General features: G+C 40.6%; 1 protein-coding gene across 3 annotated transcripts in view; it reads right to left on the bottom strand.

Annotated features, from left to right (window-relative positions):
* Positions 1–17,826, bottom strand: part of slc8b1 (solute carrier family 8 member B1) — a 47,706-nt gene that overhangs the window by 20,266 nt on the left and 9,614 nt on the right. For all 3 annotated transcript variants that reach the window (XM_073065492.1, XM_073065494.1, XM_073065493.1), the window contains exons 6-12: positions 13,089–13,194; positions 6,806–6,973; positions 6,577–6,687; positions 5,542–5,598; positions 5,117–5,253; positions 3,954–4,095; positions 1,275–1,396 (exon numbers count right to left, since the gene is read on the bottom strand). In XM_073065492.1, coding sequence (XP_072921593.1) covers positions 1,275–1,396; positions 3,954–4,095; positions 5,117–5,253; positions 5,542–5,598; positions 6,577–6,687; positions 6,806–6,973; positions 13,089–13,194 — 843 coding nt within the window. The remainder of the gene's footprint in view (positions 1–1,274; positions 1,397–3,953; positions 4,096–5,116; positions 5,254–5,541; positions 5,599–6,576; positions 6,688–6,805; positions 6,974–13,088; positions 13,195–17,826) is intronic.

The raw sequence follows: 17,826 nt of genomic DNA, 5'->3' as shown, positions 1-17,826 counted from the left end.
GAGTTTGATTCTGTCAAATGCATACCAAAAGATTTATCAAATGGATATTTGAATTTAACATTTGCAAATGAAATAAATTAAAAACTAAGTTTTCAAAAGGTTAAAGACATGAGGATAATTAATACAAGGACTGGGTTAAGAATAACATATCTGGAGGGCTAAAAAAACCTACAAACCAAGAATCTGTCCAAACTAAAGTGGAGAAAAATCAAGCTGTAATGTAAGATAAAGTAACACAACATTAGTGAATAGAGGACAAAATGAATTAACAATGAATACCAAGGTAAATTGTTGCACTACAAAAATTTGCCACCAAGTCATCGTAATTCCCTCCAAGAGGACCACAACTTTGTCGCAGGGTTTGGAGGCTTGCGTGCGTCAATGACCTGGAGAGCTTATATTGGCTGGAGTCAGGGCTTTATGCGTTGGTTCTTGGTAGAGCCACCCATACCAAACAGGTCAAAGGGTAGAGGTCAGACAGAGTGGTCCACCAGTCCTCCAGGTTCAGGGGTTTCAGCTCAGGGCTAACAATACTGACCGGTAAAACAAAACTGCTACAGAAACAGCAATGAAGAACCCTTCTACATCTGAATGCAACGTTATTTCTGATTCTCCACCCGGGAGTTGCATGACTGACAGTGGTGAAAACAGAGCTACTGACACAGTGAAGGAAGCCCTGATCACCGCCCGAAATGGAAGACCTTCATTGCCTCCCCAACACCAAGCAGTAGTCGAGTCATTGTAATTACAAGATTTAATTGATGCATAGCCAACTGCAGTCACACAAGTCAAATACAGAAGTAAATAACAGCTTTTCCATTCAGCTCACACATCAGCTCATCAATTCAAAATGCTTTAATGCATGCATCTAGAAATAAAGGAGCCCATTTCCTGAACTGCAGGCATTTCCAGATTCCAGCAAGGAACCGATTGTGTTACAAACACAAGAAACCCTGCAGATGCTGGAAATCCAAAGCAACACATGCAAAATGTTAGAGGAACTCAGCAGGCCAGGCAGCACCCATGGAAAAAAAAAGGAGTAAACTGCTGACCTTTCAGGCAGGGACCCTCAGGTTGTGTTTGTAAAGATTGTACTGACTTCCTTTAACAGAGAAGGAATTTTTGGAATGCAATTGGGAACACACTAGTAAAGCCATCTGTTGGATGTTTAGATTGGAGCCAAGTCCCAACATGGAAATCAAATACTGCCTCAGTATTGTAAAATATACAATCATTCAAAAAGCAGCTTTATAAAATCTGGATTGATAGCTTACACAGTGAAACTTTGGTGGTTCCTCATTCTTTGTGAAGAAGAAAATTATAGATGCCAAGAGCAACGAAATCATCAGAGTAAGACCCCATACAGGATACTGGCCATGGATGAGTAGTAATCCATCTAACGAAAAAAAAGTTAAGTGATCTCACGTGAAAACAATACTGCTGTTAAGAATATACAAATTAGAAATGGATCATACAATTAATATAACAAGTGCAGCATATTAAAGCTCAATGAGAAAATGCCATTTTATTTCTGCAAGAAGAAACAGCAATTGGCCACAAGATACACCCATTTCCCCATTCCCAACCAAGCCGGTTTTCCTATTGTACAAGTAACCTTGCCTCGTGTTCAGCTTTCCATCTGATAATCATGTGTTCAGATCCTCTAGTGTCCAAACTTGTTTTGATTATACTCACCAAGCCTTCCCAGACCTCAGGATTATAGTTTCAGAAATTTACAATCCAAATTAGGCTGTGGGCCCGCCTTACTCTTCATAGGGCAAACCCTTGAACAGGCAAATTTTGTATACCAGAGGGTAAATTTATGTTTTTAAAAACCATGAAACACACAAGACAAGCCCAAAAGACACATTTGTCCTTCAGACACAGAAGCCCAAACGGTACTTCAGCTGTCATCTTAAAGCTCTGTGTAAGAGAACTGTGTTAATCCTGAAGAGTCAATTCGTTGCAGTAAGAGGACTGTTGCTGTCACAACATCCTTGCCTTGAGTCAAGTTACCTTTGAGATCTCAGGTGTTGAGTGTTAATTACATAAAGGTCTCGAATTACATAATTCAATGAGGTGGTCAAATTTCCTTCTCCAAATAAAGTTAGTAAACCAGGCTTACCCTAATGTACACTTTTGCAGTACACTACCAAATGCTGTACCCACCAGGAAGTGACCAGTTATTCCAGTTTGCTCTAAACCAATCCTCTATCAATATGCCATGCAAACCCCTTTTTTTTGGGGAATACGTATTTTCCCCCAGCCCCACCCACCCTGCCAAGTCCAAGGCAGTCCCCACCTCCTGCTGTACAGAACATACAAAAATTCCCCAATAAGCCTTACAGAAATGAGAATTCATTCATTGAAAAGTTCTGCAAAGGACAGCATCCAGGATAAAGCAGGGACAGTGACTCCGTGCCATGATCAAATCTGACACGAGCCCATGTGTTACTTCATGTGGCAAAGGATTCTATTTGTTTCAGAGCAGAATCAAAGAAACTGAAACAAGACCTTAAGACCACAGGTTCATGCCAACCACGTACATAGTCCACTTTATTCACCCATCTTCCCACAAAATCAGTCCGCCCTTCCCCTCTTAAGATTCTCCCACCCACGCTTGAGGCAATTAACCTTTCAAACCATGTCTTTGGGATAAAAGAGCAAACCAAAGTACCTGGTGAAAACCCAGTCAGGGGAAGAACAAACTCCACATAGGAAGTCAGGATTGGCTCTTGATCTCTGAATTATGCAACAACTCTACTAACTGCACCACGGTGCTGCTCTTGCACTTTTCACATTTATTTTGCCCAGAATGTATTTGTGTCAAGACCAAACGTTTAGTGTCCAAAAGGGAAAAATAACTATTTACCTAATGGATATCAGCAAGGTGACCTCACCCCATTTTATTCTCCACTGAAAATGGAGATAAGACAAGAAACCACAATTTGAATTTACTATTTGTCAGATCTAAATACCTCTGCTGCCCAACAGAGCATTAAGCCGTGAAGTTCAGCAGAGTCTCCATTCAAAATGTTTCCATTTTAAAATAATTGACAACGATATAGAACAATATGGCACACAGATATTCAACTGCGATTTTTTTAAAAAAACTTTATAGCAGCTATATTTAAAAATTTTTATTCATTAAAACACTGTGGAACAGGCCTTTTTGGCTCTTCAAGCCACGCCGATCTTCAATCCCCTATTTAATCCCAGCCCAATGATGGGACAACTTACAACAACCAATTAACCTACCAGCCAGTACATCTTTAGACTGGGAGGAAACCAGAGCCCCTGGAAACCCAGGGAGAACATACAAACTGCTTACAGGCAGTGAAGGGAATTGAACCTGGGTCGCTTATACAGTAAAGCATTTGCCACCCTCTACACTACCGTGTCTATCTGTTAGCAACATTCAAAACCAGCTAGTTTCCAAATCCTGCATTAGCGCTTTCCAAAAATCAGTCCAATGACTTCAATATTCATGCTCAAAGTACATTTGCAATTTGACACGGCCAAACTACAGACCAACATTTTTGTTGTTGTTATGTATAATTTAAAAATCCCCTACACTTACAACAATAAAACATCTGGAAAAAAAATGAACATCTGGGGTGAATTATCTCAATGAGTCAGCAGTGAGGATGGAAAACCAATAGCAAAATACGAAAGCATTAGTTGCGCAAATTCATTCCCCCCCACCCCCCACATTGCACAGATGTTTCATTTTGGGACCATAAAAAAAAACTGTCAAGGCAGATGACTCCATTATTAACGTCCCCTCCCCTGACAGTATTAGTTCAAAATGTTCAAGGTTGAGAACCAACCGCACTTCTCAATGAGATGTCAAATCTCACCCAGAACCACTCCAGTTCGGACTGCCCTTTCCAAGATGTCTTTTTGATACTTGGATCACTATGCTAACAAGGTTTAAGGCGAATTATTCTTACAATAGCCTGATTTAAATACCAGGATGCAGACAAGCGAGCCAGTAACTATTTGCAGACAATTCAGAGGCCGCTTCCAGTTGTGGTCATCTTGGTCAAAATCAACCACGGGAATGCAAAGCAGAAGCAGAAACTCTATTGGCAGCTGAAAGAGAGGGGAAAGAAAACAGTAGTTATAGCTGAATGTTGACAGCAGTTGTACATTATTGTAATTAGATAGCCTACCAGTCTAAAAATGAAAAAAAACTAAACCAAAACAGGTGGCAGGAAGAGGGGGTGGGGTAAGAAAACAAACAAACCAGAATCAAGTGACTAATGGAAAATTCACTAAATTCAGTTCTGGAAAATATCTCTGGTTTGTCCAGCAATGACTAACTAGCACGCTGAAGTGTCAAATGTCTGGGATCATGGAGAGACAGCTCAATTGTGTTTTTTTTAAAAATATATATATATGGAGCAGCTAAAACAGTTGCCCAATATTTTATTTAGGTACAGTGCAGATTAGGCCCTTCCAGCCTTCCAACCAACAACCCTCCAATTTTAATCCTAGCCTAACCACAGGACAATGAGCAATTAACCTACCAACCGGTACAGTACCTTAGACTGTGGGAGGAAACCCACGCAGTTATAGGGAGAACGTGCAAACTGCTTACAAGCAGCGGTGGGAATTGAACCTGGATCACTTGTACAGTAAAGCATTGTGCTAACCACTATGCTACTGGGCCGTCCCAAATTTGAGGACATCAAAATCATCTAACCGACAACCTTAACAATCCAGAATGTAGCATTTCCAATGATAAAAACATTTCTCCTTTGTTTGAATGAGAGATCAAAATAGTAAGATAGCGAAGTTCAGCAGCTCAGGGCAGAATGTATTAAAAATTAGGATGAAATCTAATGAATTAAGTTAACTCGCATCTCCAGGAATATGAACATTTCAGAATTTTAGGGTAGTATTAATACCACCTCCTCTCAACCCCCTTCACCAAATATATGTCTCCTTATGAACATAATTTTAAATGTAGATTAATAGGTTTTTGATTAGTAAGGGTGTCAAACTTATGGGAAGAAGGCAGGAGAATGGGGTTGACAGGGATAATAAATCAGGACTCGATGAGCTGAAGGTCTGATTCTGCTCTTACACTTTATAAACAAGCAGAAATCACCTTCAGGCATTTGAAAATCTTCCAGGGCAGACGCTTCCTCCTCCATTTCTGAAGGTCGATGGGGTTAAGGGCGTCCACCAGAATAGATTTTGTAGATCTGGGTTCTTCATTTTCAATTAAGGACTGATATTCGCTCGCTGAGGAAATAAAACTCTGGTCAGAAGCTCACGGTCTGGACTGCAGCAGTTGGGAAGCATTACCAAGACAAAAGCAAAATCCAATCGACCCATCACTGAGGTACACTACACAACAACGGCCCAAGAAAGAATCCGCCCTTGCCACATGCCAACATGCAAAGCAGGCCAGTGAAATAGCTCAACAATAAATTCTGCACATTATACAATTGAAAATAGCACAAAGTTCTACAGGGCTCTTGCAAGAATAAAAGATAGCACAAATCTATTTTAGATTAAGAAAGTGCTTACAGTCTTCATGTATGAGCCTCTTGGTACATGTAGGAACTGCATCTTCATTATCACAAACTGGAAAAACAGCAATTACTTTGGTTACTACATCCAACACAACATGCAAATCTCATGATTTATGTGGCGCTAGGCTGGGAATATTTTTCCAAACAATATCAGTTTATTAAAGCAGAACAATTAGCAGCTGTTTACTGCCAATTCTTCCACACAATGTACCATGTCACAAGTCACAGAGGAGACTATACAGCGACACCAAAAGCAGAAATCACGTTCCTTCTTTCAGAATGAGGCAATTTAAAATTTAAACACAAAGCAAGCCACCAGTAATCCATACACAAACTCTGCCTTCTTAAAATTGGCAAGATCTATATTTATAGTGTGGGATGAGGATGTGCATTTCAAAAGGATAAAGGAACCCAACTTCCTCCCCCACCAGCGAGTTAGAGTACTGTGTAAAAGTCTTCAGCACGTTGACAGCCAGGGGTGTCTAAAACTTTTGCAGTAATTTTACACGTTGCACTGTACTGCTACCACACACACAAAAAAAACAACTCATGACACGAGTGATGATAAACCCGATACTGATATGGGTCTCTAGCGTGAACTGAGAGTGGGAAGGGGACTTGGAGAGGGGAACTGTGGTTGGGAAAAGGGGAAGGCAGAGGGGAGCAAGCAGGAAGCACCAGAGAGACATTCTGTAATGATCAATAAACCAATAGTTTGGAATCAAATGACCCTGTCTGATGTCTCAGGGCTGGGGGCGTCTGTACCTGTCCCACATTCCTTCCGCGCGGCGCTCCACCTTCACCGTCCCCAACATCCTTTGCTCTCACCAGGTTTACAAACTCTGCTCCACGTTGACAAACACAGCATGGTGAAAAGTCTTAATCGCCCTAGCTATACATGCGTGCCCAAGACTTTTGCACAGTACTGTACATGGCTACAACCTCCGTGTAACCTACTGCAGATAGTCATTCTGAGATTATAACTAAAATTTTTAAACTCAATCAAGCACAAGATTAGCAGTTCACTTACTTTCTGGAAGACTGTTGCAAAGAGAATTTTGTAGCCGACTTTTGTTCTTCTTGTAAATTATACTGCTGACAATGACCACAAACACATAAACTGCATACAGTGCCAAGTAACCTGTGGAGATCATGTGCAAAATTCATTTGAAAACAGATTACTACATGTCTAAATTGACAAGTTGTCAGAAGCTAAAATCAACTAACATTTATTCTTGAAATTTGAGCAAGTTTCTCACCAAGTGCTTGCGCCAAATCAATACGCCCATAATAGATGACTAGGAAAGCCCAGAAAACTGAAGCCATATAGAATATTACATCTCGAAGAAAGGGTCGGGATGCGACTATAAATGGTCTTGCTAGGCCAACACCTCCAGCGACAACCGTGGTGACAAATATACCAGCACCTGCAAAACAGTGAAAAGTCTGAAGCTTTATAGTTGTATTTCATTAGTACATCACCCTAGACTCTAGCAAATTTCTGCTGCAGAGGGGCCACTGCACAGGATGAGAAAAAGCTGCATGAACTTTCTTTCACCGACAGAAAAGCAAATGGATCAAAATCCTTCATTTCTACGCTCAAGTGTGACACGCGGAAAGGAACGCATCTCAACCATGGTCAGATCAGCTTTACGAACAGCACCTGAATTTCAGTTGGAACCCTGGGTTGTTTTAAGCTGCAATATTCCTCATTCCCTCAACAACACCCACCCCATCACCACAGTTCCTACGCTACTTTTAGAATATCGCCCCATTTATCCTGTTTCTATTCTTTCTCCCTCTCACACTTCACTCTCCCACCAGGGATCAGTTTTTAATTCATCACAGACATGTATTACTGTCGTGTGTGGGTGTGACATGCAACAAAAAAATCAACAATGTTCAATAATTATAAAGAATTCTATGAAAATAGAGTACAGATAGGGAATAAAATGTGCATAAATGCCAGCATTTACACTGTAAACAGCATTATAGAAAGTGGTTTAAAAGCTGCGTACAGTGCATTGACTGGGTTAATGGGTGGGGGGGGGGGCTGTTGATGACTAGAATGGTTGATCAGACTAACTGCCTGGGAGAAGCAACTTTTAAGAGGGCATTATATTTTAACTTCTATTAGTCCTCTAGCACTTTGCAGAAAGCAGCTTTGGGAAAAGGCAGCTTGCAGGATGGGTAGCGTCTACAATGATCGTTTCTGTCTGCTTCTTTGTTCTGGATATGTACAAGGACTACAGTGGTGGCAGACTGCTTAAAAGGAAAGGGCCTTTTCTCCTGAGGCACTATCAAATATTTATCCCAAGGATAGAAATAGCCGTATGCATCACATATCCTTCATTGATCTGCTTACTAAAAAAAAGTTGTCTAATAAAAGCTTAGTACATCCATGATGCCTTTCTCCAAATCAATTCACTTCTCCAAGTGCTCATTCGCTCTCTTCACCATCATGTCCAAACTGCTCAATTGCATATTTACTATTACAGTAATATTGAAAATATATTGTTCAAGCATTGTTTGTTTACATACAGCATTACTCCACAGTATAGTTTTAAAACACAGCAAATTTTTCTCCAGAAGGGGAGACAGACAAGTTTTTAAAAAAAGGCAGAAAACAGACAAAATTCACATTCATAAACAGAGTACCAGGTTATAACAACAAATAAATAAAAGTAGAAATAGTTGGCAACATCGTAAAGATTAGCACAATTGATTGCACAAGAGATAACTGAATATTGTATACTGAATGATTTGAGCAGTATTTTGAAGCAAAACAGTCAATGAGAAGAGTGTGCCAATGTTACTGAGGGTCAACAAAACCAGCCTTGAGCTTTGTTGATCTTGTGAACATAATGGAAGAACATTTAGAACTGAAGCAATTGTTGATTGCAAAATACTTTAAGATTTCATAAGCAGAATCAAAAAGAAGGGGAGTACATTTCAGCTTATGTGGCTGAATTAAGGAAATAGTCTGAGCATCGTCAGTTCAGTGATGGGCCTTATGATGCACTGAGATCATTTAGCTTGTGGAACTTTACAAGAAAGTTTTCAAAAACTGCTCCAAACTGAAGCACACTCATTGAAAAGAACACACGAAATCACTGTATCAATGGAAACAACAGCCAGAGATGCCATCGAGTAGCAGTCAGGAATGAAAGAGTGCGCGAACAAAACTGCGACGTCTGAACAAGAATCTGCCTGGCCAAACGAATTGTGTTACCATTGTGGCAGAGGCTCGCATACACCAGACCGATGCAGGTCTAAAGACAAAGACTGTAGAAAATGCAACAAAGTAGCACACATATAAAGAGCATGTCGGCAGACAAAAATAAATGGAAGAGAAAAAGTCAAGCAGTTTCAAAAAAAAAAGCAAGCAGAAATCTGCATGCTGTTGACGAAAAATCTGATAATGATGAGAGTGACACAGGACTGGATAGTCTTGAGATTTAAAATGTGAAAACAGGAGACAAGCAAAATAGCTTACACCATAAGTGAATGGCAGATTAATTAAAAAGTAATTGGGCACTGGCTCAGCTGTTTGTCAGTCCACAAAATGAATTTGAATGACATTTCAAAGATACTGAACTGAAACCTGCAGATACTGAACTAAGACACTAGAGAAAAGACAACTCCTGTGGGAATGACATTCATAACAGTGAAATACAACAACCAACAAGCCACGTGTGTGTTAAGTACAGGACGCCTAGCATTGTGTGGTCACAACTGCCTGAGACAACTATAACTTGCTTGGAAATCCATACTTCATTTTCAAGCCACATCCCCTACAATAGAGGCAACTAAAAGTTAAGGTATTGGATGATGCCAAAGCAGTGATCAAGGTTGGAATTGCAAAAGTCAAACATAGAGAGTCATAGAAAAGTACAGCACAAAAGAGTGCATTGGCCCATCGTGTCCATTCCCAGCCACTTAAACTGCCTAGTCCCATCAACCATAACCCTCCATACCCCTACCATCTATGTATCTATCCAAACTTCTCTTAAATGTTGAAATCGTGATTCCTTTAAACTTTTCACCTTTTACCCTTAACCCATGACCTCTAGCTGTGGTCCCACCCAACCTCAATGGCAAAAGACTGCTGGCTTTTACCCTATCCATACCCCTCAATTTTGTATACTTCTATCATATCTCCTCTCAATCTTCTACATTCCAAGGAATGCAGTCCTAACCTATTCAATCTTTCCATATAACTCAGGTCATCCAAACCCGGCAACATCCTTGAAAATTTACCCTTCAACCTAGTTTACATCTTTGCTGTAGGTAGGTGACCAAAATGGCACATAAAACTCCAAATTAGGCCACAATTATTATTATTTTTTTTTAAAAACTACAACTTCAACGTACCATACTCAATACTTAAATTTATGAAGCCCAATGAGCCAGAAAACTTCACAATCCCCTTCAACCTGTAACACCACTTTCAAGGAATTATGGATCTGTATTCCCGGAATCCCATTCTATTGCACTCCTCAGTGCCCTGCCAATCATTACGCAAGGCCTACCCTGGTTGGTCCCTCCCAAGTGCAACACCTTGAACTTGTCTTCAATAAATTCCATCCGATATTCATCAGCCCATTAGTCCAGATTCCACTGCAAGTGTTGACAATCTTCCTCGCTGTCCATTACTCCTCCAATGTTTGTGTCATCCACAAATTTGCTGATCCAGTTACCACATCATCCAGTTCATTGATATAGATAATAAACAACGGACAAAGCACTGATACCTGCCGCACTCCACTAGTCACAGACAACCATCTCCTACCACTCTCTGGCCTCTCGCACAGAGAGAATGTCTAATCCAATTTATTACCTCATCTTGAATGCCAGGACTGAACTTTCTTGAACAACCTCCCATGATGTACCATGTCGAATGCCTTACTAAAATCCACGTAGATAACATCCACTGCCTTGCCTTCATCCACTTTCCTGGTAACTTCCTTGAAAACCTTAAAGATTGGTTAGACATGACCTACCGCACACAAGACCACGCTGACTATCCCCATTCAGTCCCTATCTATCCACATACTCATTTGATACCTTGGAATACTTCCCACTAACTTCCCAATACAGATGTCAGGCTCACTGGCCTATAATTTCCTGGTTTATTTTTAAAGAGCCTTTCTTAAACAGTGGAACAACATTGCTTATCCTCCAATCCTCCAGCACTTCACCCATTGCCAAAGGTGATTTAAATATCTGTGCCAGGGCCCTGGCATTTCCTGCGCTTGCTTCCCACAGGGGAACACATTGTCAGGCCCTGGGGATATATCCACCCTAATTAGTCTCAAGACAGCAAATACCTCCTCCTCTGTAATCTGTATATTATCCATGAAGTTGATGCCATTTTGCCTCACTTCTATAGACTGTGTCCATATCCCGAGTAAATACACATGAAAACAGCACTTAAGATCTCTTTTGGCTCCACACATGGATTACCATTCTCATCTTCCAGATGCCCTCCTGATTTCTTTCTTAAATGTTCTCTTGCATTTCTTATACTCCATAAGCACCTCATTTGCTCCCACATGCCTATACTTACAGTGTACATCTTTTCCCTTAACTAGAGCCTCGATAACTCTTGAAAATCAAGGTTCCCTATACCTGTTATCTTTACCTTTTATTCTGATAGGCACATACAGGCTTTGAACTCTCAAAATTCCACTTTTGAAGGCCTCCCACTTTCCAAGTACACCTTTGCCCAAAAGCAGCCTGTCCCAATCCACATTTGCCAGATGCTTTCTGATGTCATCAAAATTGGCATTTCTCCAATTTAGAACCTCAAAGCAAGGACCAGACCCATCTTTTTGCATACTTACTTTGAAACCAACGGCAAAAGGATCACTAGATGCAAGGTGTTCACCAATGCAAGCCTCTGTCAGCTGCCCTGCCTCATTCCCCAATAGCAGATCAAGTATTGCACACTCTCTCATCGCTCTTCCATGTACTGATTAAGGAAACTTTCCTGAACACATTTGACAAACTCTACCCCATCTGGTCTTTTTACAGTATGGACCCGGTCAATATGTGGAGAGTTACAATCACCTAGTGAAACAACCTGATGTTTCTTGCAACAGTCTACAGTCCCTCTTAACACTTTTGTTTTTAGAAAGAGTTCGTGAAAATGCCACATCCAAGTCTTACAAAGCACATCCAGTTCCTTACACCATCCATGATAAAGTAACTAGAACTAGATCACATGGAGGCTGATAGAATTCTTTCCAAGGTTGAGTGGAGCCCATGGACAACTCCGGTAGCTAAGATGGGTCTGTCAGGATCTGCAGTGATTTTAATGAAACCAATAACCCAGTACTGAAAGTAGATCAACTTTCTGCTCAGGATAGAGGACATCTTTGCAAATCTTTCTGAAGGGGAACACTTCAGCAAAGTAGACTTAGCCGAGGCCTACCTACAGACGGAGATGGAGAAGTCCAAAATGCTTCTCAACATCAACAAAGGGCTACAATCACCATAATAGGCTTATTTTTGGAGCAAAATCTGCACCTGTACTCTGGCAGAAAGTTATGGATCAGGAGCTGCAAGGCTGCCTAGTTGCTCAGTAGATGACATCGTTAGCAGTGAGAGTTCAGGAATATTTCGGAAATCTCAAGACATCTTTAAAAAGAGCATGATGCGACAAGTGTGAGCTCTTTAAAGGTTAAATCTTGTTTGAGGAGCCCTCAAATTGCCTCAGCTGTTTGTCCTGCGTACTCCTCCTGAGACTGGGTTTGAGAAGATCCAAGTTTAAGCACAAGGGGCGACCCAGGAACAGCATAGCTGGTGAGTTGTCAGTTGCAGAGTGTGCTACGTTGTGATATGCAAGGAGGAAATTGGCAAGCTTCTGATTCAGTGTCAATGTAGTGTGTTGTGCTGGCAGAAATATTTGTCTGCAGTCTAAAGAATGCACTGTGAGCAATGAATTCTGTATTGGAGTTATAGCTAAGAAAGGAGTAGTATGGTGTATTTAATAATTAGTATTATAAAATATTTTGATTAACCATTCTTTGTTTACATAACTCATTGGTTATATGTAAGAGTACATGAATGACACACATTACGTCACCACATCATACCTGCTTGCCTCACTAAAGTGAAAATAGGTACACACAAGTATCCTAGCACCTGTGATTTTCACCCCCTTTCTTTTGGAGTTACAAAACATAATGCCAGTCTCTACACTTGTTAATGGGAGCAATATTTGCAATTGTTGTCCACCCCTAGTTGTCCACTGACCCATTGATCCTAGAGTCCCATTTCTGACTCCGGTCTGTTACCATCCTAATCAAATGGCCTTTCTGCAAAGAAAGACATTTACTATGGTTGACAGTAAGCTCTACACCCTTTTCCATAACCACTGACATATCCAGCTTGCTTCCCTCTCTGATACATGATCCATTTGGTCACTTCCCAGCAAAGATGACATCATGGCCAAGCAAAATGTACTTTATAAAGGCAATGACGACCGATCAATAAAACAATTAAAAAGTAATGCAGAAAACAAAATAGGCAACTTACCAAACAAAGCTCCAATTGCCAGGCTTGCTGTTCTTGAATCAGAAAAGGCTGCAATTGCACTGAATAGGTCAGGAGCTCCATTACCAAGGGCAAGGAAAGTTACACCATAAATAAAACCAGTCAAGGATAAGTGATACACATGTCAAATATCTTTAAGATAAAAACCCACGATAGTTGAATAGTGTTCCTTTGAGCAAAAAAAAAGTTAGTAGTGAAAATTGACAGCAGTCCAATAGGAACAATTTTAAAATTACTTAAATGTAACAATTCACATTTAACATCGGAGATACCAAAGACATCGTAAATTGAAGGTTCATTTCAAGGTTATCCATTCAAAACAGTCACTACACAGATGTTTGACCCACTTGCTCATTAATTGAGAAGGGCTTGTCCTAAATGAGAAGAGAAGAATTGATTCCAAAGTGATACAAGGCATTTGATATTGGACAAATATTTAACTGCACTGATTATTACAAAACTGAAGAAAAACTTTCTCTAACTTCTTCAGCCAAGTTCAGCCAACTTGCCAGCTAAGCAAGTTATCAGAAATCTTGCTGACAGACAGCTAATTCAGGAGAGGCAACATGTTCAAAGTTCAAAAGTAGATTTATGATCAAGTATATAAATATTACCATATACAATCCTGGGATTCATTTTCTTGTGGGCATACTCAGCAAATCCCAGAACCAGAAATGCATCTTGCACCCAAAAAGATGGGCAAACAATCCATGTTCAAAAGACAAGCTGCACAAATACAAATAAATAGCAAGTCCATACGTTGTGGGTACAGCTCAGCGATGGGATGAGTGAAGTTAGCCACACTGGTTCAAGAGCCTGATGGTTGAAGAGTAATAATTGTTCCTGAACATGGTGGTGCGAGCACTGAAGCTCTTGTACCTTCTTCCCGATGGCAGCAGCGAGATGAGAACATGACCAAGTCGGTGTGGCCCCCGATGATGGATGCTGCTTTCCTGTGACAGCGCTTCATGTAGATATGCTCAATGGTGGGGGGTGGCTTTACCCTGATGGATTGGGCCATGTCAACTACTTTTTGGAGGGTGTTCTGTTCAAGAGCATTGGTGTTTCTACACCCGGTCACAATGCAAACAGGAATGAACATGGTTTGGATCATGGACTGGGCAATTTCTAAACTGTAGAACAATTCTAACAATTAACAATGACACATTGATCAAATGGCAAAATAGTAATTAAATATTGGAACAGTACTGGACACACTCAGCAGTCAAACAGAATTAATGCTTCGGCACAATGATTTTCCCACTAACAAAAAACCTGCTCGATTGCTAACTTTATCCTTGAAGGGGCAAGAGTAGATGTGGAGTAATTAGTTTGAGAAAGGGAGAAAGACAGACTGAATAACAAGTTCATGGTGCAGAAAAAATAAAGGCAAAGTCTTGTATTAATCTGATTTTTACATCTTCACACCATTTATCAGCCCCCACCACTTGTGGAATTCAGTCTGACTCCACCTTCAGATATTCAGACACAAAGAAAGGGAGCGGAAACAAAAAAAATTCAACATTTTGAGTTCCCAAAAGTTCAAGTCCAGACAGCAGCATTCACTCTACAAAAATGGTGCCTGGCCCAAGTATTCCTAGTACCCTCTGGGGTTTTAGTGACATTAGTGATAATGGGAACCTTCAAAGCTGTTTAAAAAAAAAATGGGGAGGTGGAAGAGCCAAAATAATCAAGAGGACATCATACTTTATTCACTTTAATAGTTTTCAATTCCTTTCCCATGGTAAATATGCTCCACTTAACTATTTGTGCAAGGAGAATGTGTGTAAAAGTCTTCTTTTGCACATTGGGTTTGCCAGTTTAGTTGTCTAGTTTTTCAAAAAAAATTCTACTGTATTTCTGTAAATGCCTGCAAGAAAATGAATCTCAAGGTAAATATGTGGTGACACATACATACCTAATAATAATTTACTTTAACTTTGATAAAATGCCTATGGGAAAGCATCCAGCTGCAATGTTAAAGTCTTTAGCCAAGTTGTTCCATTTTAGCTGAAGTACTGGCATTTGATACCTTTCCTGTACACCCCAATAAATAAATAAACCAGGAGATATGGCCAACACAAGTGACAATTCTGTTGGAAGGGTTCAAATGTGTGCCAATACCTTCTGATGTTAACATGCTTCTCAAACTTGCCTTGTGGGTAGGGCCAGCTCCATTTCAGATTGCTAGCTTGGTACAAGATACTGAGCAGTGTGAAATTCAGTACCTTCAGGGTTAAGGAAGTATTTGAATGAGGGTATTAGGAACAGAAAGAAGCCTCTTCCCCCTGGCTGGATGCACAAAGGAAGCTCATGTTTGAAAGCCAGTCATCTCAGCGCCACGACAATGCCCCTTCTCCCTCTCACACAGACAACATTTGCAACTCTGGATAGATGCCCCCTTACAAGATTAGGGCTAAACGGGATAAGTGGTACATACCAGGAGCGAGATCATTCATAATCTAAACACCTTTGATACTCAAAAGGCAACCTTCAACTTAAGAGAGTGTTGAGTGACAGAGTGGAAGTGGTTAAACAGAAACTTAACCAGATCAGAATCAGATTTATTATCACTGGCATCTGACGTGAAATTTGTTAACTTAGCAGCAGCAGTTCAATGCAATACATAATCTAGCAGGGAGAGAAAAATAAATAAAATAATAATAAATGTAAATCAATTACATTTACTGAATAGATCATTTAAAATGTGCAAAAACAGAAATACTGTACACTAAAAAAAAGTGAGGTAGTGTCCAAAGCTTCAAAGTCCATTCAGGAATCGATGGCAGAGGAGAAGAAGCTGCTCCTGAATTGTTGAGTGTGTGTCTTCAGGTTTTGTATCTCATACCTGATGGAAACAGTGAGAAAAGGGCATGCCCTGGCTTCTGGATGTCTTTAATAATAGACACTGCCTTTCTGAGTCACCACTCCCGAAAGCTGTCCTGGGAACTTTGTAGGCTAGTGCCCAAGATGGAGCTGACTGGATTTACAACCTTCTGCAGCTTCTTTCGGTCCTGTGCAGTAGCCCCTCCATATCAGACAGTGATGCAGCCTGTCAGAATGCTCTCCACGGTACAACTATAGAAGTTTTTGAATGTATTTGTTGACATGCCAAATCACTTCAAATTCCTAATAAAGTATAGCCACTGTGTTGCCTTCTTTATGACTACATCGATGTGTTGGGTCCAGGTTAGATCCTCAGGGATCTTGACACCCAGGAACTTGAAGCTGCTCACTCTCTCCACTTCTGATCTCTCTATGAGGATCGGTATGTGTTCCTTCGTCTTACCCTTCCTGAAGTCCACAATCAGCTCTGAGTGCCAGGTTGTTGCTGCGGCACCATTCCATAAGTTGGCATACCTCACTCCTGTATGCCCTCTCATCACCAGAGATTCTACTAACAGTGATTGTATCATCAGCAAATTAGTAGATGGTATTTGAGCTATGCCTAGCCACACAGTCACATGTATACAGAGAGTACAGCAGTGGGCTAAGCACACACCCGAGGTACGCCAGTGTTGATCATCAGTGAAGAGGATATGTTATCACCAATCCGTACAGACTGTGTGTGACCGCTCAGTCACAGACTGAGCAAGATAAGCCAATGAGTGGAGTGCTGTTGCAGCAACAACCTTTCACTCAACATCAGTAAGACAAGGGTGGGGTGGGGGGGGGGGGTGGCTACTGCAAAGGACCGAAAGAAGCTGCAGAAGGTTGTAAATTTAGTTGGCTCCATCTTAGGTACTGGCCTACAAAGTATTCAGGACATCTTCAAGGAGTGGTGTCTCAGAAAGGCAGCATCCATTATCAAGTACCTCCAGCACCCAGGGCATGTACTTTTCTCACTGTTACCATCAGGTAGGAGGTACAGGAGCCTGAAGGCACACACTCAGTGATTCAGGAACAGCTTCTTCCCCTCTGCCATCGGATTCCTAAATGGACATTGAACCTGTGAACACTACCTCACTTTTTTCTAAAAAAATGTATTATTTCTGTTTTTTGCAAGATTTTAATCTATTCAATATACATATACTGTAAATTGATTTATTTTTTCTTCTTCAATATTATGTATTGCATTGAACTGCTGCTGCTAAGTTAACAAATTTTATGATACGTGGGTGATAATAAACCTGAATCTGATTCCGAAATGGCAATCACGGCCAGAAGTGCATATTCTTTAGAAAAAATACAATACCCAAGCCTTCGCACCTGTCAAAATGACAAACTGAGAGTGCAATGGATTTCTTGAAACCTGCCTAGAAAACATGGAAATTGCTGTAACAAAGCAGTAAAGAATCTTCAGGACAATACAACTGTAAATAATTACTCTAGTGCAGCATCTAAAACATGCAGAACAATTGGCAAACTCACCTTAACCAACCAAAAGAACATTATTAAACATCTGCCCAAGTCAGACACCAGCTCAAAAGTTTCTTTGACCAGAAAATTTCCTCTCCAACAATATTCTTGAATACATTTGCCACAGACAGAAATTCAAGATGGAAGCACATCCCCTTCCTCAAGTGCAAAGCAGGATTGAACAATGCACACCACACACAAAATGCTGGTGGAACACAACAGACCAGGAAGCATCTATAACATATAAGCATCTATATGTGTTCCACCAGCATTTTGTGTGTGGTGTTTGAATTTCCAGCATCTGCAGATTTCCTCGTGTTTGAACAATGCACAGTATTTTTATTAACCCTACAGTGCTCCA

This window comes from Hemitrygon akajei, chromosome 14 (assembly GCF_048418815.1).
Source record: "Hemitrygon akajei chromosome 14, sHemAka1.3, whole genome shotgun sequence".
In the NCBI taxonomy this organism is placed as follows: Eukaryota; Metazoa; Chordata; class Chondrichthyes; order Myliobatiformes; family Dasyatidae; genus Hemitrygon; species Hemitrygon akajei.
The sequence above is the reverse complement of the archived record's forward strand: the minus strand, read 5'-3'. Positions and strand labels throughout refer to the sequence as shown.